The sequence below is a fragment of the Aptenodytes patagonicus genome, chromosome 6, assembly GCF_965638725.1.
Source record: "Aptenodytes patagonicus chromosome 6, bAptPat1.pri.cur, whole genome shotgun sequence".
Classification (NCBI taxonomy): Eukaryota; Metazoa; Chordata; class Aves; order Sphenisciformes; family Spheniscidae; genus Aptenodytes; species Aptenodytes patagonicus.
The window spans coordinates 18,385,539-18,410,104 of NC_134954.1; the positions used below are offsets into that span (position 1 = coordinate 18,385,539).

Below are 24,566 nucleotides of genomic sequence, written 5' to 3' on the forward strand. Positions count from 1 at the left end.
CAGTGCTTAAAACACGAAGGTGTGAGAGCTCTCTGGCAGCGGGGTTCCCTCCTTGCGAAATAGTTTTCTGGTTTTGTGAAATCCTGGATTTCGGGGCGGTCAGACCTACCTCGTCATCTGGCAGATGATGGACTCCACCTGTTAATTTCTACGACGTGGGCACAACTGCAGGTCGGGCACCTTATTCAGATCAAACTTAATTTTGGTGTAAAGCCTTCAAGCATCAGCGGTTCCACTGCTCCTCCATCAGTCCCTGCTGGTGATTAATTACTCTCACTTAAAAATTATGCACTTTATTTCCCATTAGACTTTGTCTGTCTTCAGTTTGTAGTCATTGGATGATCTTGTGGTCTTTGTCTGCCATGTTCTGCCTCTTTCTGGTATTGTGATTTCTCCTGAAGTTTCTGCTGGGGTTAAACAATCTGGTCTCAGCTTTAGCAAGAAGCTGGGAGGAAGAGAATGGAGAGAAGGGAGAAGCGTTGCAGCGGTGGGATCCCATGGCTTTGTGCATGCGGTGTTTTTAATTTAAAAGACTTTTTTAAGGGAGACATGTAATAACATACAGCACTGAGATTTTATCTTGTGTTTAGGATTTCTGTCATAGCTAATGGCAAAACTGTGAATGAGGGCAGCTTCACTAATGATTGATGATTTTTTTTTTTTTCCTGCCTTCCTATCTCTTCTGCCTGCTGTAAATGGTACGTACTTTAAGGGGGTGAAAAATCCCTACTGATAAATTAGGATTTGTTTTGCAACCTTCTCTTTGCAATTATAGCTAACTGCTTTGATCTCAGCTGAAGACCTTTATCCAATGACAGAATATAAGTCTTCTCTACCTCTGGTTTCATAATTTAAAGAAATAAAGCCAGGAACTAACTGGGTAGGAGGAGAAGAGTCCCCACTGGTACCCCGTACCAGGCTGCCTGGGGAGGGCACAGCAGAGACTAAAAGTAGCCTCTGTCCTTTTAATTACTGCTGGAGAATCCACACATTACCTAAAATCACAGCTTGAAAAAATTAAACTGTTTAATCTTGCATAATACAATGTGACATACAGACGAAGACCTGTAAGTAAACCACTATTCTAGTCCAGAAAAGACCTTCATTGACTATTATGTGAATAATAAATCTTTCATTTTCTCTAAGAAACAGTAATTACAGAATCTTCAGCTGCGATGGGTATCTCCTGCTGACAATAAATGTCTATCCTTCAGTACATCATCAGTATCATGGTGATGAATGCTGGTGTGGACTACACTGTAGAGATAATATAAAATACTGTCTGTAGTACGTACTGGCAGCCCCTTTTTTTTTTTTTTTTTTTTTTAAGCCTTGTGAGTACAGATTGAGATGGTGCTCTGTGTATCCAGGAACATGTCTTGTTTGTCGCACTTTCTTTTTTTAACAGTTCCAAGATATTTTTGCTGTCTGGCTCTTGGTTACTAGCAAGGAGTTCCAAGGAGATAAGCTCCACTCTTCAGTAGGTAGGAAGCTGCCTCAGCAGTCGCAGCAGAGAGGGATGACCTCTTTCACTGCTTCACCAGCAAAATCGAAGTGGAAAACCAAGTGGATCAATGGGAGCCGTAATCCAGTTTTGCAGCGTGGAACTGGGTCACGGGGAAGCGTGGGCAGCTCAGAGGCTTCACTGCTGCCTGCTACGGGGAGCCTGCCTGTGGGTTCAGCTACAGTGCCTGGAGGCAGCTCAAGGTCACGTTCGACTGCCGTTCCCTTTCAATCCTGATGGGCACCAGCTGTCTTACAATGGGGATTGGTACGTGTAGCAGATGAGGACATCAGAAAGGAATCGTCTTCAATATACATCTTCATTAGGGCTAACATGGATGTTGCTGGAAGGCAAACGTGAAGTTTCTCTGGCATAGGACCTACAGCTGGAGGCTTCAACTCTGTTGCCCAAGCCATCCCTGGGGATGACGGCTCTGCCGCATGTTGGTATGTATTTGGTTGCTGGTTACAAGAGATCTTGAGTCTAGATATCATGGACCTAGCAGGACAACTGAGTGTTGTCAGCCGAGTGTCAGGGAATCAGCCCAATGTGACTGTCTCTCTGTAGTAACAGCTGAGAGCTGAACTTCTGAACATGCCGTAGAAGGGCTTCTGCTACTGGGTGTCTGCGATTTTAATACACTACATTGGATAAATTACTTTTTTCAATCACTCTTATTCATGCAGTCTGTGTCCAGGCCGCGAGCTGTGCTGGGCACTGGGGAGGGTCCCCTCCCTCTTTCCTTGAGAGACAGCAGTTCTCCCATGACACTGCTTGACGCTTCCAAAAGTTGTCTTCAGGGTTAGTTCCTGACAGAGACTGTTGTGATGAGCTGGTCTTGAGCAGAAACAGAAAAATAATTGTGACAAGGTCTGGATGAAAAAGAAATGTTGCCAAAACCTTGCAAAGTGCAGGTTTTAAAAATACACTTCTTCACCACCAGGCTTCAGCCCCGTTTCCAAACCATCCGCATACACCAAGGGCTCTCTGGCTTTAAAACTGGATTCCTCTTTTTGGAAGGAAAAAAAAGAAAAGAGTATTTCTGGACTCAGAATGCTTCTAATCTTTGACTCCTGAATGTACATGCCTTTGAGATGAACATAAAACCAGAAAGGATTTATAGAGAACTTCTTCCCAAGTAGAATATTTGAAAGATGAGCTGTGCAGCAGCGAGTCCCTCTTGGATGCTCAGCCAGGTACCCTGAAGAACAGGGGCCTCTGTGGTGGGATTGTTTTGGCTGGGCAGATGGGGGCCAGCCTCGGTGACTGCTTGCCTGAGCTGGACTCTGGGTTTAATGCTGAGAAAGATAGAAGGATAAAGGGAAGGAGCTAGATGGTGTCTGCATCTATTTTTAATTCTCAAAACTGGTTCTTAAGAAAATATTTCTTGAAAAGAATTGCAACCTTATTTAGATGGCAGCAGATCTGAATTTACTGACAATTCTGAAATTATTTTATTTTATTTCTTTTTCCCTCTGGCTTAATGTTTTATAATCCCGCGGGAGTTTGGTGGCAGCAGAGAGGCTTGGCCTCTGTTTTGGAGAAGGCTTAGGTAGATCTGATTTTCTTGTAGTCTCATTAATTACGGAGCCTCTTTGAGTCATCTAGAATTCAGAGTGAATCGGGGTATGAGGTTGTTGCCTGCTTTGGCTGTCACGTCGTAGCACAGACTTTTTCCGTGCATGGTTCACGTGCTTGAGACTTGAAACCATTTCAATAAACACTGGGAGATGTGTGAGCCTCCATCAGTGCTGCTGGGGGCTTTGGTGGAGTCTTCTCTGTGGTTCTGTAACGTTTAAAAAGACTGTAATCGGGCAACCAGATGCTGTGTTTTGACCCTGGGATTTTCTCTCTTCTGTTGCCTCTCTTCCAGGCTGCTCTTAAACAGCTGTGCAGTGGGCACACAAGGAACACAATATTGGTTTGATGAGAGCATCAAAATAGGCAAATATCCAACTTTTGTCTTTAATAGTAGCTGCATTTCTTGCTTCCCTCTCCTCTTGTAGTGTATAGTTTCTCTGTTTTTTCTTTTTTCCTTTATATATTTATTTTTATCTTTCCCTAAACTGAAATTGCCCTAGTTACAGCTGTCATACTCTAGCTTTGCAGTGCTCTGATTTGGCAGCCCTATTCCCTCTTAAAACTTGCAGACAAATAATGACGTTTAACTTGCAGCATCCTCTGGTTGCTCTAGACTGTCACAACAAGATTAGAGTAATTCACGTGAAAGTAGAAAACCCAGCTGTCTTCTAGGAGGAAAGCTGTGCAGAATATGGAGCAGGTTTTGCTGGAGAGCCAGAGCTCCTCTAGTTGCATGCCTGTGTTTAAGCCACATCAAGTCTATGCTGCATCTTCCAGTATTAGTGGTGGCTTCATGGTGCTCTGTGTCTGTCCTCTGGTTGTTTTCTGGAGGTGGAGTCAACTGGGTACCATTTCATTACTGCTGGTTTAAATCCCAGGTTGAGCTGTATTGTTCCTTGGAAATGAGCGGAAATAACTTGCTGAGATGACTGCCTAAATAATTTACTCTTGGAGGAGCATTCTTTGTGTGCTCTCCGAAGCGATGATAAGGAAGGAAGTAGGACGCTTCTCCTACACAGCAGCACATTGAAAAACATCTCCACTACTTTTTCAGTGACAGGAACAAATTTTGTAGGCCATCCTAATGTTCTGCTACCTTGTGTCCAGTGACTGATGTGGTCCATTTCATGTTATCCAGTGTTTTTCTTCCTGTCTGGAGCAAAAACTGGCCTTGCCTTTGTGGCTGGTGACAGAGGAGCTCCTGGCATTTCCTGAGATGACTCATCTCTTGCCATGTTGATGCATTTGGGATGACTTTGGGCTCTGTGGTGGTTTGGTAATTAACTGGGCATCTTTCTGAAAGGCTTTCAATAGTGTCTCCTTGTGACTTTTTTTGCTGTTTAAGTCATTGAACTGTGGTGAGAAACTTTCGTTTGTGGAAAAGGGAGCTTTTGGGTTTTCCTTGCTGCAGGATTCGTCAGATAATGCCCAGTGGGGCTACAGCTTGAAAAGGGGCAGATGTATGTGGTTAAAGCACAGGACTAAGATTGAAGAGCTGAATGTTTCTGTGGTGCCACGTGTTTTCGGTATGATGGGCTGTTGACCTTTCTGTGCCTCCCTTGGCTCATTGGTACCGTCAGCCCAGTGGGGACATTGCTCACTTTATTACATTTCTTGGGTAATTGTTGCCAAAACCGCATTTTCTAGTCTGTCCTCCTGTCTCCCCAGGGAGTTGCTGAATGGGCTTGTCAGCCTTGCGAAGCTCTGGGTGGGTCCTTGGTGTAGTATGTAGGGTCTGGTTCAGAAGGGGGTCATGGGGGACCCGGGTCCTCAGCTGCAGGAGGGCTCCGTGGGCATCAGTCCCCACAGGCATCGGTCCCTGCAGATGTGCATCGGTGCAGAGCAATGTGCCTGTAGCTGAGAAGGAGCTCCACAGCCTTCATGGGGGTGTCGACAGCTCTGAGCTCTGGCTCTGGGTCCACATTTCAGTAGCATTTGGGGGAGATCACATCTCCCATGGAGAAGACTCAGTCATGGACCCATTTTTACCTATGCAGATGGAAGGGTCGGGTCTAGCGAGCGAGTGTACTTGTTCCTGGGAGGGAGCAGAGGCTGCTCTTGCTTCCATGAACTTATGGCACATGCCCCACCACGGGAACAGGTTTTAAAACCTGGGCAGCGTGGCAGTTTGTTGTTTGGGAATATGCTTGGTTACAGGAGCAGCCTCGTGCTCTTCTGTGAGCCATCCCGTAAAGGAAAGGGTAGGTCTCTGTGATAAAACATCTTGATCTGGGTGCTGGTGTTGCACTAATTACAATATGTAATACTCTATTAGGGACCACATTACTCAGCCTCACTGCGGCCCCGCAGGGAGAGCGCAGGAGAGGATGAGCAGGTAATAGATGACTGCAGTAGGAGCACAGTGAATTTAGCTGGAGGTGATCTGTGAAGCACCCTTTAAAAAATACTGGTGTGGATAGAAAAGCTTTGTGGCAGTTTTAAACGAAGTGGGGCCAGCAGGGTCAGAGCTGTCCCTGTGCCCTCTGCAGTTTGTGGCCTATGTGTGTCACCAGGCCGGATCCTGCTCCATTCGTACCTGTCTGCAGCACAGGCTTCTTACTGTAAGGAAAACAGAGTCCTTTTTCAGTGTGGCACTGAGAGATGCTATTTTTCTGACCGAATACCCAGGACTTATCTGTGATCTTCAAAGAATGACTTTTGTATGGATGGTTTGATGTCAACCTTGGCTGTGCCACTATAAAAAAGCTGTGATTTTTACAAAGGCTGGAGTTCATGGAAATAATATGAAAATTCTATTTATTGCTAATACATGAAAACCCACGCTGAAGATGAAAACTCATCTTACAAACGGCTCTTTAAATTATACCCACGTGGTGTTTGAAACATTCTGCTTGACCCTTTTAATTAAAGACTAAACTCTGAGGCAACTGTTTTGCATCCCTCCCCTCATCCCCCCTTTGCTTCCTTGACTGTTTGCTTAAAACACATTCCCTCTGTTGGGATGAACGACTGAATTGTGCTGCTCCTTCCTCTCCCAAATGTCCAGGGGCATGTTATTTTCTGGAGAGAGCATACACCGTAGTATGGGTTTGCTGTAGAAGCAGCAGGACTGCTGGTCCTTTTTCTCCAGTAAGCAGCAAAACCCAACAGGTACCATGCCCTGACCCACGGGTGGGTTCAGCTATGGACAGGTAAGGTATCACCCAAAACACTTTTTTTTTTTTTTTTTTTTATTATACGTCCTGCTCTCCTGCTTTTGCTGCCAAACTGGTTGCTTTTGAACCAGGAAGAACTGATGGTGACCTCAGGGAAGACCATCACAGCATTGTAGTGCTCCTCTTGTGCCAAAAGCATCCTCTTCTTTGGTAAGCATCGCTCTTCGTGGGTTTTTTTCCTTCTCATCCGTAACTGTAGGGTTGTTAGTAACGTTGTACGTCGTGGTGCCTCTCCAAGTGCTGACAGCATTGCTGTGGTGGGGTCCTTGCTGTCAGCGCTTGGAAAGCAATCAAAGGCTTTGATGTGTCAGGTCAGCTGAGCTCAGCGTAGCATGAGGGTTCATTTGTGCCTCCTAAATAAACAGCATTTTACCCAGTCAGCTTTGCTTTTTCTGCCCACTTTGAGAACAGCAAGGGACGGTGTCTCTTGAGAACAAAAAGGCAGCAGCAATGTGAAGAGATGAATGAGTGACTTCTCTAATAGACAAGTGACGATCACAGAAGGACCTGGTGGACCCTGTGCATTGCTGGTGCCCATGCCCTGTGCAAGTTGCAAAGCCCTGCCTGTGGTGTTTTCTTGTCCTTCTTAATCCCTTAATACTTGTTTTCTTCTTAATACCTTGGGAATGAATGGCATCAGTCTCAGGATCGAGGTTCAAACAAGAACGTCCTAAAAGATTGAGACCACTTTCTCTTCTGAGCACTGTACATGTACACTAACCGCTGCAGGAGTCAGGGAGCAAACTACTATAATGAAAAAAATCCCTCTAATGAACCAGCATGTTCTCACACACTGTTATAGGAGAATCCCAGAGTGTGTTCAGTTGTGTATTTGCAAGGAATGGATGGGCAGAAGGGACTGTAAGTGGGACGGGTGCTCTTATATCACCCCGAAGGAGAGAGCAACCTCGTACTTGCTGTTCAGAGAAGCAGGATGCACCTATATTACAGCAGCAAATTGAGAAGTCGTGGGTAGATTAGGTTTACCAGCCTGGAGAATGCCTCCTGGAATTTAGATACAGTTGTGCCAATAATAGAGCATTAAAACTCGATAGCTCTTGGTTTTATTGAAAGTCTGAATTTACAGCTAGTTACGGGAGCATGCTGGTGACCTGGTGGAGGTGGTGGAGGCTGGTAGAGCGTCCACCAGCGTCTCTGTGCTGCAGCGGCTTGTGTGCTGCGTTTGCAGAGCAGTGCCATGCACTTGTGTGTGCTGGTGCTGCCCAAGGCTCTGCTGGTGCTGATGGAGCAGCTCGGGGTGGAACTGCTATTGCCTTTTGGCTGGAGGTCTCTGTCCTTCAGCGAGGAGGGATGGCTTCTTAAGTGAGTTACTGATGGTAAAATCCCAACCACTTTTTGAGTTTTGACCTTTAATTCATCATGTTGTGCATCATGAAGGGCGCTTCCCTCTTCTTATGCAGCTGAATCTCTCAGCTTTGCTTGGCATCCTCGTCACTTGTGTGTTGGGGCTGTTTGACATAGCCTTTGACCTGGAGATGCCGTGAGGGGCTTTGAGGCGCAGCATCCAAACATGAGGGCCAGGATCACACTTGAGGAGAGCCTTGCCCCTAACTGAGGGGATCGTACAGGCCATCGTACCTTTGGAAGTACGGTCTTGTTGGTGCTCAGTGCTTTTTCTTCTGTAGATCAGTTAAAAATGAAGAGCAACACACATGGCTTTAACCAAGTCTCTGCTGATGCTTATGATGATACAAGGACCTCTTCATGGTGGTGTGGCACGTAGGAGCCTTTGGTGTGTAGCTGTGGATCAGTACTTCTGTTGCATTTGGCTTTTTGCAGCCCCCATTCAAAGATATCATCCCCACTCCAAAGGACTTGAAAAAAGGAAAAATAAAATCCGTAATGATCCTTGAGGGATCACTGTGTGGAGGAGTTTTTGTCTCTGACAGCAGTTGAGCTTCCTTCTGACTAGCTGGAGTTGGGACAGAGCCCTGCTCCCTCCCATGGGTCTGCTCTGGCACCTGGGCAGTCATGGTCCACGGTGGCCCTGCCTTGTGTTGCGGGTTGGACCAGATGGAGGTCCCTTCCAACCTATACCCTTATATGTTTAAAAAAGAAAAAAGTGAGGACACTGGTTTTGTCAGTGAACTCAGAAGATATGAGTAACTCCAGGTGAGCACAGAAAGTCTTGTTTTAACTCTGATTTCTGACTATCCCCACATCTGAGGTGGGTTACCAGATGACATCCCAACCAGCAGGCCCAGGGAGTGGGTGAATCCGACAGCCAGGTGAATGTCCCATTTCTGCACCATCAGTACCGCGGGATGTGGTGCACGTTCCCCTCGCCACCCCTTCACCTATGGACAATGGCCAGCCACCGGGAAGCGAAGGGAAGATCTCCATGTCATGCCTAGCACCATGACCTTTTGCTGGCAGTGCTGGCTGGCCACCGGCCCCGGTTCAAGCTGCTGGTGTTTCCTGGGCAGGGCTGGAGGCGGGAGCAGCAGAGCTGACTGGGCATGCCACATGCCTGCGCTCAGCACAGATCATCCCGACTGCTCACTTTGGAGGGTTTATTATTTTTAGATGAAGCAGGACATGGGAATGTGCTGAGCTGGCTCCTAAGACCTGCCAAAAAAAGAACATCTTTCAGGACTTATTTTAACTTCCAGCCCTGTCTCGACACGAGAGCGATCTACCTGGAATTGATAAGTGATACTGTGTAGGGTCAATAAGGCTTTTGTAACAATCTGTGAGGTATGAAAAATATTTCAGAAGTATTAGAGGAGCTCTGTCAGGGCAAACATCAGGCTTAAAAAATAAAGCAGGTGTTTTACACCCAGAAAAATCTAAGTACTAAATTTTTGGTACTTAGTACTAGTACTAAGCAAGTCTAAGGTACTTCTCATCATTTAGGGACAAATTACGGCAGCTGTATTTGCATTGGGGTTATTAGTGCTTCGTGCATGGCTGGAAGGTGCACAGCCTTCCACTGCTCTTCTCATTCGGAAAATCCAGGGTCCTGGTGCAAGGACAGGTAGAGCTGCTGGCTCTTATGTTCGTGGGGTTGGGGTTTTTTTCACCTGTGCTTCCCTCAGCTTCATGAGTTAAAATCATGAGTTGTTTCATGAGTTGTTCGGTGATGCTCTTCAGCTTTCTGAGACCTGGCAATGCTTTGAAGTGGTCCCAGGTACTGCTGAGCGGTGGGAGCTCTGGGGGGACATGCAGGCAGCGGGTGTTTGCTGCCTGCCCCGCTGTGTGCCACAGCCCAGCAGCAACTGCAGAGCAGTCTGTGACATGAGGAATGCGAGGCTTCCCCAGCGAGCGGGGCTGAGCATGACGCGCACCTTCAAATATGCTCTTTTATTCTTGGCCCTTGCAACCAGAAGATAAACTGGTGACTTACAGGGTAAAGACAAACACCAGAAGCACACCCTTGAGTTATCTTGTATGACATTATTGCTGTGATGAAGTACCTTGCAAGGACGTTATCACAGCGTTTTGCTCCATTATAAGGACAGCAATAGAGGGCTGCAGAGGGATACGGCATTTTTGTATTGCTCAGTGAGCTTAATAGGGATAACTCTTCCCCCCCCCCGACTGATAAGTTGCATTAAAAGTTTTCAAGACCTGTAAAATGAGGAGTAAATTAAAAATGTCTGGAACAGAGGTAGCTTTTCTATGTAATCTTTTTGTGTACTTAATAAGCAAAACATTTGAAAGTAGTGTTTGTTGTAGCCATGAATCAGGGACAGAAGAAAAGCCAGGTTTGTAGCAAGAGGTAATGTCTTTTATTAGAACAGCCGGCAGAGCTGGAGAAGCTGCCTGAGCTTTAGGGCATGCTCAGTCTTTTCCTCAGTCTGGAAAAAGACGATGAAAATATTTTAAGCAGACTGCTGACTGCGTTAGGCAGGATCTAAATCAGTGTCCCAGGGGGGTGATTCAGTTAGAGATGGACCAACCTTTCCCACTCTACACAGGATGGATGGCATTTATCTACCTCCATCAGGACATATGAGATCTTTGGATTAATGGCTGATGTGAAACCCACTGAGATCAATTGGAAGGTGTTAGTGGTCGCTTGGGTTTGGGGACGGAGCACGGGCAGCCTTATTTACATCCCCATCCAGCTGCTCCCACAGCAGACCACTTGCAGGTGTCCCTGGGAAGGGGAGAGCTGGCTCAGCGAGCTTAGCTTTCTCCTTGGCTATCAGTGGTTCGCTTCCATGAGTGAATGTTTTCTGCCAGAAAAATGTTCCCAGCTTTTTTTTTTTTTTCCCCACTGGCTTTATAGAAACACTGTGCCTTTCTTCTCCTGGCGTCCCAGCTGGTGCCTGCCCTTCCTGTGCATACCAAGTCCTCCCTTCGTCACTGATAGGGGCTGCTCAGATACTCTTGGTCAAAACTGGTTTGCATTAGAAAAAAAAATAAAATACACTTTTATGCAAATTAAAAGTTTGTTTTCCATGGAGAGGCTTGACTTCGTTTTCATGTAGTTTCTGGGAAGGGAGGGTGGGGAGTGAGTGTGTGCAGCCAAAACCCAGAGCCTATAGGTGCCACCCTGGTGAGACATGTCCCTCAGCCCACCAGGGAGGATGGACACCTGGCCCCTGGCTCCCTGCAGCACCCTGCCCGTGCCTCCAGAGTGAAATATTCTGAATATTTTTAGTGAAATGTTCCAGGATTTAAATTTTTTGGGGAAATGAATCTGCAGGAAAGTTTTGTTTGGGGTTTCTTTTGGTTTTATGTTTTGGGGGGTTTTTTAAGCCATCTTTATTTGGTGCCAGCCTGGAATTGAGCATGAAAGCGATGATACGGTTTTTCGCTGAATTTCCTAAAGAAATGAAGCTGCTGCAATTTGCATGGCTATCAGTGAGACTCCGTCTCCAAGTCAGAGAGATTTCCAGCCTCCTGTCTGATCCCAGCCAGATTTGACAAAAGAGTAGACGTCTCTGAGATGGGCAGTTCCAGCAGATTTCCCAAGGACAGGTAATCAGAATAAACGAGAGGCCCCCGATGCTTCTGAGGGAACAGCTGCAAATACTAAACTCAATTAGGTTATTGAACATCAAAGAATTTATATTTATGAGTGGCAGAAAATAGGTTTCATAAACTGTGATGCTTGTTTCTCTTTACCTTTTTAATGAATAGAATCACTCGTTTATAAAAGATGCTTAAAGGACCCTGCGTGCACCACTTATTTAACGGCTTGTAGTGAGCCTTGATGGGAAAGTGACCTATTTCAAGTCCCCGGAGGCTACTGCAATAAAAATGATTATGAATAAAAATACTTTTATCACCATATGGCAGTTTCAGGCATTGCACACGTACATAGTCTGCGACCATTTTGTCCAGAAGTGGTGAGCTTTCTCTTAAATAAATCTGTCTAGCAAAGGCAGAAGAGGAGGGGTTGCCATTATTGGTGTTCTTCCCCGTGAACCGGCTGCAAAATCCTCAGTTGCTGGAAAGGGGAGGATGGGTTTTGTTCTGCAGGCTGCCCTGGATAATGTGCTTTGGGGAGCTGAAATCCTCCGATGGAACAGAATCCGTTTTGCAGGTGCAGAGCACTTTACTTTTTCCTTATAAGCCCAAGCAGAGATTTAATTGCTGCTCTTCACAAGTGCAAAACAAGAGAATGTAATAATTAGAGCTGTCAGGGTGTCCTTTCTTTTATGCTGATGCTGACATTAGCTGGTTTAAAGCCTATTTTTACCTCTGCTGTGTTGAAGACTTCCTGTGTATTTTCAGTCTGGCTTTATTTGTTTCAAACTTTGTAAATTTTAAGTAACCTAAACTGGAGGAGGTGGGGAGAAAGAGGAAAATCTGGATGAAAATAGGAAGGAAGGAGGAAAAATGAACCAAATTAAATGACAGATATGTCGGTAAGTTATGTCCGCATTACAGTGAGTTTTTTCTTTTTATGAGCCTGCAAAATTCTCTCTAACTGGAAGCTAAAAAATCTCAAAACAAAGCACTAAGCGCCTGGTAAGATAAATACTGTGTTTAACGTACCTTCAGACAGTGCCCTGGATACTGCAGAGAGGACCGTTTTTCTGCTTAAATAGTCATGGTTTTATCAAACTTCACCCCTGACCCCTCTGGGGGTTATCCTGATGAGCCAGCAGCTGTGATGGCACTGATGGAAAGCAGGTAGGATGTGCAGTGCTGGTTCAGCACTTTGTATATTATATATATGCACATATATGTGTGGGTATATATGTCTGTATATGCATAGTGAGTGTCGAGAGTGATCCACTGCTGCCCTGCAGCTTTACTGGGGTAATGGGGAACCGCTGGTTTTTACTGGAGACTAGAGAAGGCTGAGCTGGTGGAGATGCACCCGTGCAGGGTGCTGAGTACTTCGCCATGATGTAGCGAAGGGTTCTTCCTTATCCTGGATGGATAAACCCAAAGGGCACACTGAAGCTGGACTTCTTGGGATGTCAGAAGGTCAGAGCCCTTTGGGGCTTGTTAAGTATCTCCTTTAAACTGAGGCAGGGATGGAAGAATAACGGTGCGGTTGCGTGGTTTCAGTCTCACTAAATTAGTGCCAGAATGGGATGCTCAGACAGTCTTACCACATGGCTTTGCATATATAGGTTTTTTTCTCTCTCTGGCATTTAATTATATTTTGGGGGGCACCTGTGAGTGCTGTCAGTAGTACCTGGAGGGCTGCAGGGAGAGGTGGGGATGGTTGGCCAGTGGAGGACTCCTCTTGGACCCATCTGACGGTAGGCTGGACCCTGCCACATCGCTGAGTAGGCGCTCAAATCTTGTGGCTGTAGCTGGAGAATCCCAACGGAGGCAGTGGGAGTCTGCATGACGGTGCATGTTAGCTTCCCCAGTGAGGGACCATTTTACTGGAGAAGAAAGTGGTGTTTGCAGCAGTTTCATTATATTTTTTTAGAGTTTCTTGGCATGGATGGCTCATTCTCCGCTTGCCCTGCCACTGCTCCTGGCCCTTTTCTTGTGCAAGGTATTGACATCCAAAATACGGATTTCTAATCCTAAAATTACAACCTGCCCTTTCATAACACGAAATCAGTTAGTTAATCTGCAAATAGTTCCCCAGCCCCTTGTTAGTCACTTTGTGCTATTACGTTCTCAGCAAAACCTTTATCCAGGCATTAAAGCATGAATGTTAAATACGCCCGCTGTTTCGCTAAGCTGGCTCTGAACCTGCAGACCCCAAAGAAGGATGGGGTGGCAAAGGATGGAGCTTTCTGCAGATGAAATGACCCTCAGTGGGCTCAGCACTGCCGTGGGGAGTTGGCGGCTTCACCTTCTCCTTCTCAAAGCCTGTTGGTGTGTGCTGTTAGATGCGGTGATCCTGACTTTCCTCTTCCCTGGGGAAAAGTGAGGTGTCAGAGTCACTGAGGAGCACTGGTGTAAATCAGACCTGAGAACCAGGGTCAAAAACTTCTTCCCTTGAGGCTGGCCAAGCTGTAATTTGTATTTTGTAACCGCAGTTAAACCAGAACCAGGCTCCCCCTGTAATGAGCTCAGTTACTTGTCCATCATGCGTGCCGTGTTTCTAGAAACTCTTGAGTTTTGGTTGTTTTTGTTATTAACTTTTTCTGAAAGAGCAAACTAGGACTGTGCTATTAAGATTACTGTGGGTTTTTTTTTTTATTCCTCCCCCAGTAATCAGGAACCAAATGGGCATTTCTGCAAGCACCAGAACTAATAAACCTGGTTTCCTTTGTATTTATGTCTCTTGGTTGATTGAGTACTTCCCTAATTAAATTAGGATTCTATTATGTCTGCTTATACCTATAGTCTTTCCCTCCCATTACTTTTCTGGCAACATAGAGGCTGCTATAATTGACTGGAGAAAGGGGCCGACAGGATTAAAAGCTGTTGGAGATAAACCTCGTGAATGGCTGCGTCCAGCATCCATTGCTACCCAGCTGCCTGTTTCCATGAAGTTGGTAGAAAATAATTATCTTTGATGTCTTTGAAGCTACCTAATAGCGTTAAAACTCACAAGCATGCATGCATGCACCCACGTGAGTTGGATCTCTGGGTCAGCTTGTTGCCAAGGAAGCTGGGATAAAATGGTGGAGGGATGGTGTCTTTTTAGTCCAAGCCAAGCGCTGAAGATTCTGGGTTGCGCGCTTTTGCTTCGGAAGGCGAAGAATGTGTACGGTCAGCACGTTAAAGTGTGGTTTGGCAGTTGTGAAATGGCATGGTGCTTTGTGCACTTGTGCTTTAGTAGTACTGTATGTAAGGGAAATCAGCTTACAAGTGAACGCTGGGGGTTTTTTGTGTAAGCACCAGCTTCCCAAATATGGTCTGTACCCAGAAAATCAGGCTGTGCCTTGAAAATCAAGTGCCTGAGTGCCAGGGTAAACCTTACTGATTTCGGGGCAGGCGGGCGGCAGTTGAGCCCGTGTGAAAGCAAAGTTGCTTCTCTGAGAGTGCCACAGCATAGACATCAGTAGGAATAAAGTGTCTCATAGCCCCCTGGAATGCGCTTCGTTTGTAAGCCCCGCTGCCCTCGTCCCCACCTGAGAAAGAGCGACGCCCTCTGAGCAGGAGATCCTCCAAGCTGAGCCTCCTGGGTCTCTCCACGTTGGACCATACGGGGTCTTGATGTGCATTTCGGGAGCCCTTACCCCGAGGAGCATTGCAAGAGCTTTCAGTAGAAGCGTGCATGATACAAGGCTGTGGGGACTATGTCCTGTAGTAGGGTCAAGAAGGCAAGTTAGTAGGTTGAAGGGTGGTGTGAGGTATTCCTCCGTATGTTACAAAAATCCTGGAATGATTGTAATTCTTGCTGGCAATCAATCTTCAGTCTGAAATGCTGGGTCAGGCTTGGTGGTTTAGAAGAGATTGGAAAATCGAGACCTTGCATGGCAGATACCCATGTGCATATAATGCTCTGGCTTAAGAGGTGGCAACAATGCTCAATTAACCTTTTTCTTTATTAAAAACAAACAAAAAAACAACACAAGGGTGTGGAGACAACCTTAGGACTGCAGTGAAAGGTGAGTTACCTGAGAAATGTGAATCTTTATATTTGTGTATATGGCAAGACGAGGGAATTGCTTAATACTGGTATGGCAGCACGGCCTGGTCCTACAAAAGTAATTGCATAAATAGAAAATGTTCTCAGCCCACCTTTTTGCCCTTTCTTAAAGGTATAGATGTTCTTCTACAGGACGGGGTAATTTTGCACCCTTGGAATTGCCATTTGTTCATTTCTCATTAACTAAATTAGATGTACTGTTCCTTTTCTGAATTTTCTGATTTACTCTGCCTGCCTTTAGGTGCTTTTAGTTTTAGTTTCTGTTGTGTCCAGGTGCCACAATCAGAGAAGTATGGGTGGGGGGAAAGGAGGAATCATCCCATCAGCCCTGTCCCTGCACCCCCCTTGAGACGAAACTGCGGGGTGAGTGGCTTTGACCAAGTCCTCCGGCATCCTTATCAGATAGATACCTTACCAGGTGGATACCTGGTATCGGATGGATACCTCACCATCCCTACCAGGACAGCAGTGGAAGAGGAAATGGGGAAAAGTGGGGTGCGAGAAGGGGAGGAAAATGGAAAGAACGAAAATAAAGGGGAGAGAGGAGGAAGGTAGCAAGGAGGCAGCGTGGTCTCACGGGGCTTCGAAAGCTGGAGACAAGCAGCTGTCAGACAATGCCACAGGAAGCCTGAACTTGTATTTTTAGGGACACTTGGTTTTATACTTTACTGTAAATAATGGGTTTGGGGGAAGAGGGTGAGAAATGACTGCTCTTCCTGCTGCCTGTTCTGCTAGGCTTTGTTTCACTTCCGTTTTCCTTCCTCCCAACCTCAGCATTTTGCAGAGTACGAGGCATTAGCATCCTCCCACCCCATCACTCCTGGCACTCGTCCTCAGCGCAGCGGAGCATTTCAAGGTGGCACATGAGCCGGGGAGCCACCACGTACTGCATGGGGTGGGCAAGGACCCAGCCCATCTCCCAGAAAACTAGTTCATTCAGTCAGTTGTTTAATAGTGACTTACCAAATCGGCAGCTTCCTGACCCAGGACCAGGTTTGCTGTATCTCAGAAGATCTTTCCTTTATGTTCCTAAGTCAATGTTTGCATTTCAACCAGCTCTCAGCTCAGAGCAGAAGAGCAACGGGTGGTTAATCCGATTTGCATAAAATTGTTCAGGAAAACAGGGTGTTTGTCATGTTTGGAAGGACAGCTGTATTTGTGACCTGTTCACTAAGCTTTCAGAAGGAGAAATGATTTCAGATTTCCTCGAAGTGATTTCAAGCTGTCCAGGAGTTTCAAGGGAGACCAAGATCATCTTTTCTGTTGTCGCATCGGGTGTTTTTCACTTCTTCTTTCTGACTTATTTTTTAGCAGAACTGGGACACATTTACATTAAATAACAACATTGTGCGTTACTGATAGTTTTGTTGAGGCAGGTTTTAAGAGCGCTTTTAAAAAAAACTCTTCCCCCATTAGCATTTAAGACAGGACTACGAGGATGAGTTTCATTTATCATCAGCATAAGCCTTTTCAGGAGGGACAGGACCATTGTTTCAGAACACGTTAAGAGGCTGCTACAGATGGTATGTCCTGAGCAGGTGTAAGGAGCTTTTCCCAGTCTTCAAGTGCTGCTGAAATCTCTTATTCTTAACAACTATCCTCCACGACCATGAAACCCAACTGCCCGTCAGCCTTTCCTGCAGGGAACAGCCTGACTTGGCCATCATTCAGGTCAACTTAGTGGTGACCAATCTCTTCAGGTGGATCTACATCTACACGGAGGTGGTTTATCCCCTCTGTATTGCCATTTATGTTCAGGGTAGTTTTTACTTGCTGAGTCCCATTTCTTTCTGGTCTATCACATTAATGCTTTGAGATCCCATGGAGACAAGGAAAGATATTGCAACAGAAATTTTAGGGGATGCATGTGGGGTGAATAGGAACTAGATTTATTGAAATCTCTCGTTCTTCTTGATCTGAAAGGTACTGGGAACAGCAGTCTTCAGGGAATACTTCAGCTTACCTCTTTCAGAGATGGGTAGGAATTTGGAAATCTGGAGGAGGGAAACAAAATGTGAAAAGCTTAAAAAAGAAGAAAAAAAGAAAGAGTTGTAGCACAGGTACCTAATCCAGTCCAGGGATTTGTATTTCAGAAGTTTTGATGAGGGCTCATTCTTTTGTCTGAAATTACTCATCTTCCTCCTTTGTTTAAAGTGCTGGAGGCTCACGGCTTCTAGGCAGCGCTGATGAGCTGTGGGTTCTGCAGTCATCTCCTGTGCAGTCGCTGGTGCTGCTGGTATTGCCAGTGACTTCACTCTTCAGTCGCATCACCGCTGTGAGCATTAACCACAACTATTCCTTGTAATTAAATAGCCAGGATGGATTTGTAACGGTGTTGCAGGCTCTCTGGAGTTAGCTTGGTTGGAGGCAACATCTAGAGAAATTACACTGGGGTCAGCAAGCCTACCCGAGTGAAAGGCAGGAGCAGAGGGCTGGAAAGGAGGGCCTGAATTAGGGGAAATGTCTGTCCTAGGTGTGCTTTTTCCCAGCTAAAAGATTCTCTCCGCACTTCCATGTTTCATTTGTGAGAATTAGCTTATGCAACTTTTAAATCCCCAAATAGTGGGAGGGGGAGGGACGAGGTTTAAAGGCCAGACTGGCGGGTCCCAAGCCAAGTGTTGAGGAGCGCTTACATCTATCCCGGGGGGACTTTGAAAGCCGTTTTGTTTAGGGACAGTGATGGTGGTACCATGAACGTCTGCAGGTGAGGAGGCTGCTACATCACCCACGCAGAAAGTGGCCCATAACTTTGCAGTGGCGTTAATCTAATCTGTACTGACCTGCGAGCTGTCAGTCTGAGGAATAGGTGTGAAGACCCAGTGCTTGGTAGGGGGGCTGGTTCCTGCTCAATGCGTGCTTCCCATTTGCTGTGGTCTTGATTTCCATCAGGAAACGCTCGATTGAGAAGTCTTCCTCCTGGTGTCTTGCCTCTTGAGGGTGGTGACCTGAATGCAGACAAGTTGGGTGCTGGGAGGGAACAAAAATGATCTGTCACATTTGTTTTGTTGTCTGTGTCCTCCACTGTCTAATCTTCTTCTGGTTTTGTGTGATTAATTGAATGGCAGATACATTTCAGGGTTATGTTGACCTTCTCTACCGTACCCTGAACACGGGTTCTATCTTGCAAGTCTGATACTTGAACAGCACTTGGGTCTGACTCTCTTCAGACACAGCTCTGCAGTACTTGTACCGTGACAGAACTCTGCCTCTCTGCCCATTTGCCTGTGCTGCACTTCGCATGTTAAAAAGGTGTATTCCTATTCAGCATGGACTCATCTTTGAATGAGTCTTTTGGAAGAGCTGTTCTGTTCAAAGGGATCTGTATGCTCTTTTGTGATTTGAGGGAAGGAACGTCTTTCACCTCTCACGAGGACCCAGCTTGTACAAATGCACCCTGGAGAACGGGAGAAGAATGACCCGATGTAGAGACACATCCAGAGGTTTAAGTTCGTAGCCGCCTGGTGCCTTTGCTGTAAATGTCCTCTGCTTCTCACAGCACTGCTCCTGTCTGAACAAATGCAGCCCTGGCATTTCATTACCCTCTTGGAGTCTCCAAGCTACCTTTGCCTGCCTGGGAGTCCCCATCAGAGGTTCCCCTCTTGCAGAAGCCATCACTGTGAGGAGCACCAGGACGCACCATCTCTGCCTCATCTCTGCTCCTCACCCACGTCATTACTGAAACAACAGAAAAAAAAAGGGCCAGGCACATCTTGTAGCTCCCTCAGGGAAATGTGATGCCTGTGGAAATATTAGAAATTAAATTCCAGGGTGATATTCCTGTGGCCAATGTGTCCTGCTGAGCTACAGCGGTGGGAGGGGTGAGAAATACCAGGCAGTTTGACAAGTCAGTTTTTTGCTCTGAAGGCAAAGGGGCAGGTTAACACTGATGATGGTATTTATACAGAAAAACACGTGTTGATGGGCTTTACATTATTTTTATGGGCATTTTAATGCCGGTTTTAAAGGCTAACAGCACAGTTCAGTTTCTGGTTGTTTTTAAGGGCATGCCAGTTTGGTTACAGCTGACATGGTGGTTTAGTGCCTGAAGACCAGGGAGAGCGTGTGGAAAATAATCTGTTGCCTTCTGCCAGTTAACACGCAGCACACAGCCATAAAACCCTCTGTCTGTGAAGGACTGGATTGCTGCTGCCGGCCCTGGGGGAGCAGGGATGCGGGGTGGCTCAGCGTTGCCTCTTGCTGCCTGGGGTGCTGCCGTCACCTGCCCTTCCTCCTTCCCTTGGTGGTTCAGGGGGCTTCAACACCCCATTTCGGTGTGGCTAACCCCCTGCCTTATGGTTTCCCATGGGGTAGACCAATAGTAAATGAACGCCTTGGTTATGGGTTGGGTTGCGAGGAGGTGGCTCGGAGGAGAGGGGCTTTCCTTGGTCTCTGTATGGCAATGCTGCCTTTGATCTGGTAGATGAGCCCTTGTCATCTCCTGAGCCCTCTCTGCATCTCTGTCTGGGCTTGGCACTGCACACTATGCCAGGGAGCGTGGGATGAGCGATGGAGCCCTCGCATCTTCCTCAGCGCCGTGTCAGCACCAGCCCCCTCGGCTCACGCAGGGGTGGTCAGGTGGAGGGTGAGGCCATTGAGGAAAGCGAATGAGATTCATACAAGGCAGCATTTGGGCTGCTGTAAAAGATGGAGAAACTGGAGAGGAGAGCCAGGTCCTCAGCAGTGGTTCGCTGGTGGGTTGCGAGGTTGTTCCCATCTCTTCTCATCTTTTGCAATTGGCTTGAGTTGATCTTGGGATCCCCTTGGGTTTGGGGAAGGACCCTGGAAATGAAGATGCCCTGGATTTACCCCTCCCCGATCCCCTCTCTGCCTCCAACTCAGCCTTTCTGATCCCTTCTGCAGGCAGGAGCCCTTGCTCGGTGGTTTCTTTGGAGATGCTGAAGACCAGCCAATCCTTGTGTCTAAACAGGAGGGAGCCAAGTCTCTTGCATTCACTGCGGTGCTGGCACCCTCGCTGGGCTCGCCGGCTGTTTGCATTGAGGGTTTTAATCTGACCCTTGCCAGGTACTGTGGGAAAATCCTTTCACTCTGTGACAAGGCTTCTCTGATTAAAATCATTAGCAAAAACATAGTTTCCCTATTTGCAGAGCCACCTCCTCCAGCACTAGAGAAGGGTTTGATCCTTTGCTCTCATGGGCTGCTCGTTTCCCCTCCAATGCCGCCCAGAAATTAGGTGATAATAACTTCATTTTATCTTTTGCCCTTCATTTTTAAGCAAACCTTCCCCTAATCTTCAATAAATGCTGGCAGCTCACTATGCTCAAACAGTGCTCCGCTGGCAGAGCTGTCTGAGGCCAGGGCTGAAGCCTGCAGAAGCCTGAGTCATCTCATAAAGAAGATCAGCTTTTAATTACAATTTCCAGTGCACTTTTTAAGCAGTCTTGTGGAAATGCTGTGTAGGAGCATTTGAATTACAAATATAAAGAAATTGTGCTATTTTTTTTTTTTTTTAAGGCTGCTGGGAAAACGAAAGCCCTCTGCTATAGAAAAACAAATAATTAAGAATTTATAGAGCACTATTGTTTGAAGGTGCAAATCAGGGCCCTAATGTAGACTATGGCTGCATGAGGAACAACTCCTTTTTATTCTCAAACATGCTTCTACGTCTAGGCAAGGCTTTGGAGGCTTTTTGCAATATAGCACCAAGCCTTGCATCATCTTTATGGGGTAGCTGCAGTATTACTTTACCCCTTTTATTGGGGGACAAAGTTGAGCAGCAAAGAGCCCGGTCTCTCGCCCAAGGTCGAGTGCAGTTGGTGGGGATCCAGGAATAGCACCCAGCTGCTCGGCACGGCCTTGGCCCCGCTTCCCGGGAAATCGGCCCACGCCGCACATCGCTGGCTGTGCTTTCTCTCCTTCCTTGGAGTTTACGACTCAGCAGTGTACTTAAAAATCAACATTAACTTAATCAAGGCTCTACTATAAAGGGAATTTATACATCCTGTTAAGTGTATCAAAACTTACCCCCAGCTGTGCGGGTTCAAAGGAGTGGGCAAATTGGCAGGGTTGTTTTTTCATTGGTTCGCCCCCCCGGAAAATTGCAGGGAGGTCTCTCCCTGTTCCTGTGCAGTGGTGGACTTTTACATACTGCCTTTGCCTGCTCTGTTACAGATGCGCAGACCCTGAATACCAAGCAGCAAAACCAAACTGTGGTTCTGTCCTGCAGCCAGCTCTCATTGCTGGGAAAGATCTTGAATTTCTAATATGAATCTGCCTGTATATCAGTGGCTTTTAGTGTTTAGCCAGCATTGATGCTGCTGGAAAAGGGTTAAAAGCCCCGGAGGGGTGGCATGTTGTCCTGGCCATAGGGGATAGGGCGAGTGGGTGGCCTGAGCTGCCTTTAGGTAGGAGAAGGAAGCAGCTGGTCTGGAGGGACGCTTATAAAGCAATATCATATCATCTTTTTCTTAGTACAGCCGAAATTGCAGGTTTGCGGTTTGATTCGATGCAGCACCTGGCCTTGGATCCTTCCTGACACGCCTATAGCGTGGCATAGTCCATGTGAGGTTTGGATTAGCTGTGGATGAGGTTTCACACTGAGCCCTTCAGATTTCCACTAAGATCTTTATCCAGTGGAATAAAAGGCCATCACCCCCTGCCCATATGTGTTCTCCCTGCAAAGCTGCAGGCAGCCTCTGAGCTGCCCACGTTCCGGCAGGCGCCCTGCCTGCAGGCAGCTTTTCAGGCTGCTTTGAGAGCTTTTTTGTCTGCTTTGTTTCACTTTGCAAATAACAGCGAGTAAAATCCGTAGCCTTCAGATGGTTCCTTTAAACTGTACAGCATCGATTTGTGTCTATACATGTTATTTCTGTGTAAATAGGACCCTTAATGGCTAGATAGCCCTCCTGCGATGATAACCACTTCAGGCAGTGGCTGCAGTGGCTGGAGTCCCTTAATTACCAAATAGCAACATGCTGCGCCAGTGCTGGGCTGGTCCCTTGTGTCCCAGAGTGCCGAAGGTAGCAGGGACACTGAGTCCTTTTTGGCCTCCTCCCACTCATTCCTGAGCCGTATTGTTCCTGTGCAATCCCTGGTACTGTTCCCATGCAATCCCTGGTATCTGTTTAACCTTCCCCTGCTAATCCCAAATCCTCCTCCTCTCCTCACTGCTTTCAAATCTCTGGCTAAAGCACCCCCTTCGGCTGTGCTGCTTGCTGTGAGGCTGGATAGGGATCGCGTGCAGGGCTGGGGGGGATCTTTTGCTTTGTGGGGTCTTTTAGGGCTCCCTCCTTTCCTAGAGGAGCCCTTGCACCCCAGTTTATCCATTTTGCGGAGAAATGAGAACCACTGAGCACTGGGTGTCCTGGGAAGGAGGGTTCTCTGCCAAGCAAGGGCAGCATGGCATTGCCCTTGGGTGCAGTGAGGTCCATTTTGCAGGTCTGTTGGGGAAGGCAGGGAAAGGTAGTGATCTGGCTGCCTTATTTCTTAATAGAAGAGCTTTGCCTAGCCAGTGTAAGGGTAGGAAATTCCTGCTTGAGAGGGGAGGCTTGGAAAGTGAGAAGCTATGAAAGCAATGAAATTTAATCTGCTGATAAACTCTGTTGATCCTAACCTGCAAGGCTGGCTCAGAAGGTGAGCCACAGTGGGGCTGTTCAGCAGCAGAGTCGGAAATCCCATCTTTATCCCAGACAAAGCAGCAAAATGCACGTATGACATACATAAAGCAAATATAAGGATAAAGGGTCTACATGTCATTTCTCGGACTCCCTTTTCCAATAAGCAGTTCTAAAAACTTGCTACCCAATACCTGACTTGCTTAAAGCAGCAGACAACATGAAAGTCTTGATGTAGCTGTGTACAGCCAAATTAGTATGTATATCACATAGTATTGCTCTAGGCATGGCTGAGTCTTTTAAATCAGTAGAACACAGGCATTGCAAAATGTTTATTGACTACTGACAGTAAGTGACTTGGAGTAGGGTAGGATGGACAGTAAGTTGTCAAGGCTGCTCAGGGCAGACAAAAACCCTGGAGGCAACTCTGGATAAAAGACAGTGTGATGCCCATCTGCCTTCAAGTATGTGAGGTCTAAAATTTATATTTGAGCTGACATAGATAGAATTGTGCAACACGGGGTCTGCAGTATCTTGAGTTACAAGTCATTGGGCTTAGGGGAGCACCTCAGCCCTCCATAGCACTAGATGTGGGGTTACTTATGTCATTCTTATGCTTATTTTCCTAATGCTAAGACCTGAGTCACCCCAAGAGATACACGTGAAAGCTTCTGGCAGCTCTGGCATTTTATCCTAAGCCTCCTGAAACAGAAGTATCTTTATCAGCTTGCTTCTGTTATTTCTACCACTCTGAGACAGGGACTTGGAGTCTTGCTTACAGTGATGAATGTGTGGAGCCTGGACGTATGAATTGGCTCAGATGCCAGTCAGCCTTGCCACGTGGTCAGGAATCAAGGTGGCTAGACCTGAACTGATCCAAGTGTTAGCAGGATTGGAGAGACTCAAGGAGTGAGGCAGTGGAAGGGTTGTAAGGATGGCTTGCTTAGAAATTGGTTCAAGGTACCGGGCAAATGTCCTCGCTCCTGCTGTGCAGGTTCAGCCATTGCCAGCAGTGGGACTGGACATCAGAAGTTCAGCCCAAATTTCTCCTGGATTTGGGGTGTTAGGGTTGGTGCACAGAAGAACTCGTTGGGTTTGTGTTCAGGCTCCTTTCTGTGAGCTGAGAGATGTGGGGCAGGTGGGGGTGAAAGACGCGAGAGCCCCATTTAACTGCCTTGATAACCACTGCTGAAGTGTCTGGTTATGATATCCAGAGAGATTCAAGGTGGGACCCCAGGAGCTCATCCTGGGTCATCGTGTCTGCAGAGAAACATAGGGCCATGGGGGGATGTGGGGCAGCATATGCAGCTATACCATGCTGTGAGCTGAGATAAAAGAAATACTGCCCTGCAGTAACATGGAGAAACAGAGGGAACAGGAAAGACTTGGGCTGGAAAAGCAGGCTGGGCTGCTCAGTCAGCTTGGGTAATTCATGTGGACATGGACACGGTCGGTTTATGCCATTGGCAATTCAATGAAAGGCAATGGAAGCCCTTCATGGAAAACCATCAACAGCCATAGAGCTGAATTTCCTGGATTAAATGGTTGGGAAATCACTGAGAAGAGATTTGGGCTTTCCTTCATACGCAGTTTTCCTTACACAGGGACAAAAAAAATATAAAAATATCTCAATCAGCTTTAGATAACAGATACCTCAGTGTTACCTGACTTCCCTGTGGCTGTGTCCTGCCACCAGTGCTGTCCGTCCTCACTGCCGGAGAGGATTCTGAGCACTCAGGTTT

General features: G+C 46.7%; 1 protein-coding gene across 5 annotated transcripts in view; it reads left to right on the forward strand.

Annotated features, from left to right (window-relative positions):
• TNIK (TRAF2 and NCK interacting kinase) overlaps positions 1-24,566 on the forward strand; it is a 165,395-nt gene that overhangs the window by 53,385 nt on the left and 87,444 nt on the right. Inside the window, exon 1 of one of the 5 annotated variants that reach the window (XM_076341367.1) lies at positions 1,326-1,950. The exons of the other annotated variants lie outside the window; for them this stretch is intronic. Within the exon in view, the coding sequence (XP_076197482.1) occupies positions 1,945-1,950 (6 nt within the window). The 5' untranslated portion in view covers positions 1,326-1,944. Of the gene's footprint in view, positions 1-1,325; positions 1,951-24,566 lie in introns of those variants that run through there. 5 annotated transcript variants of the gene reach the window in all.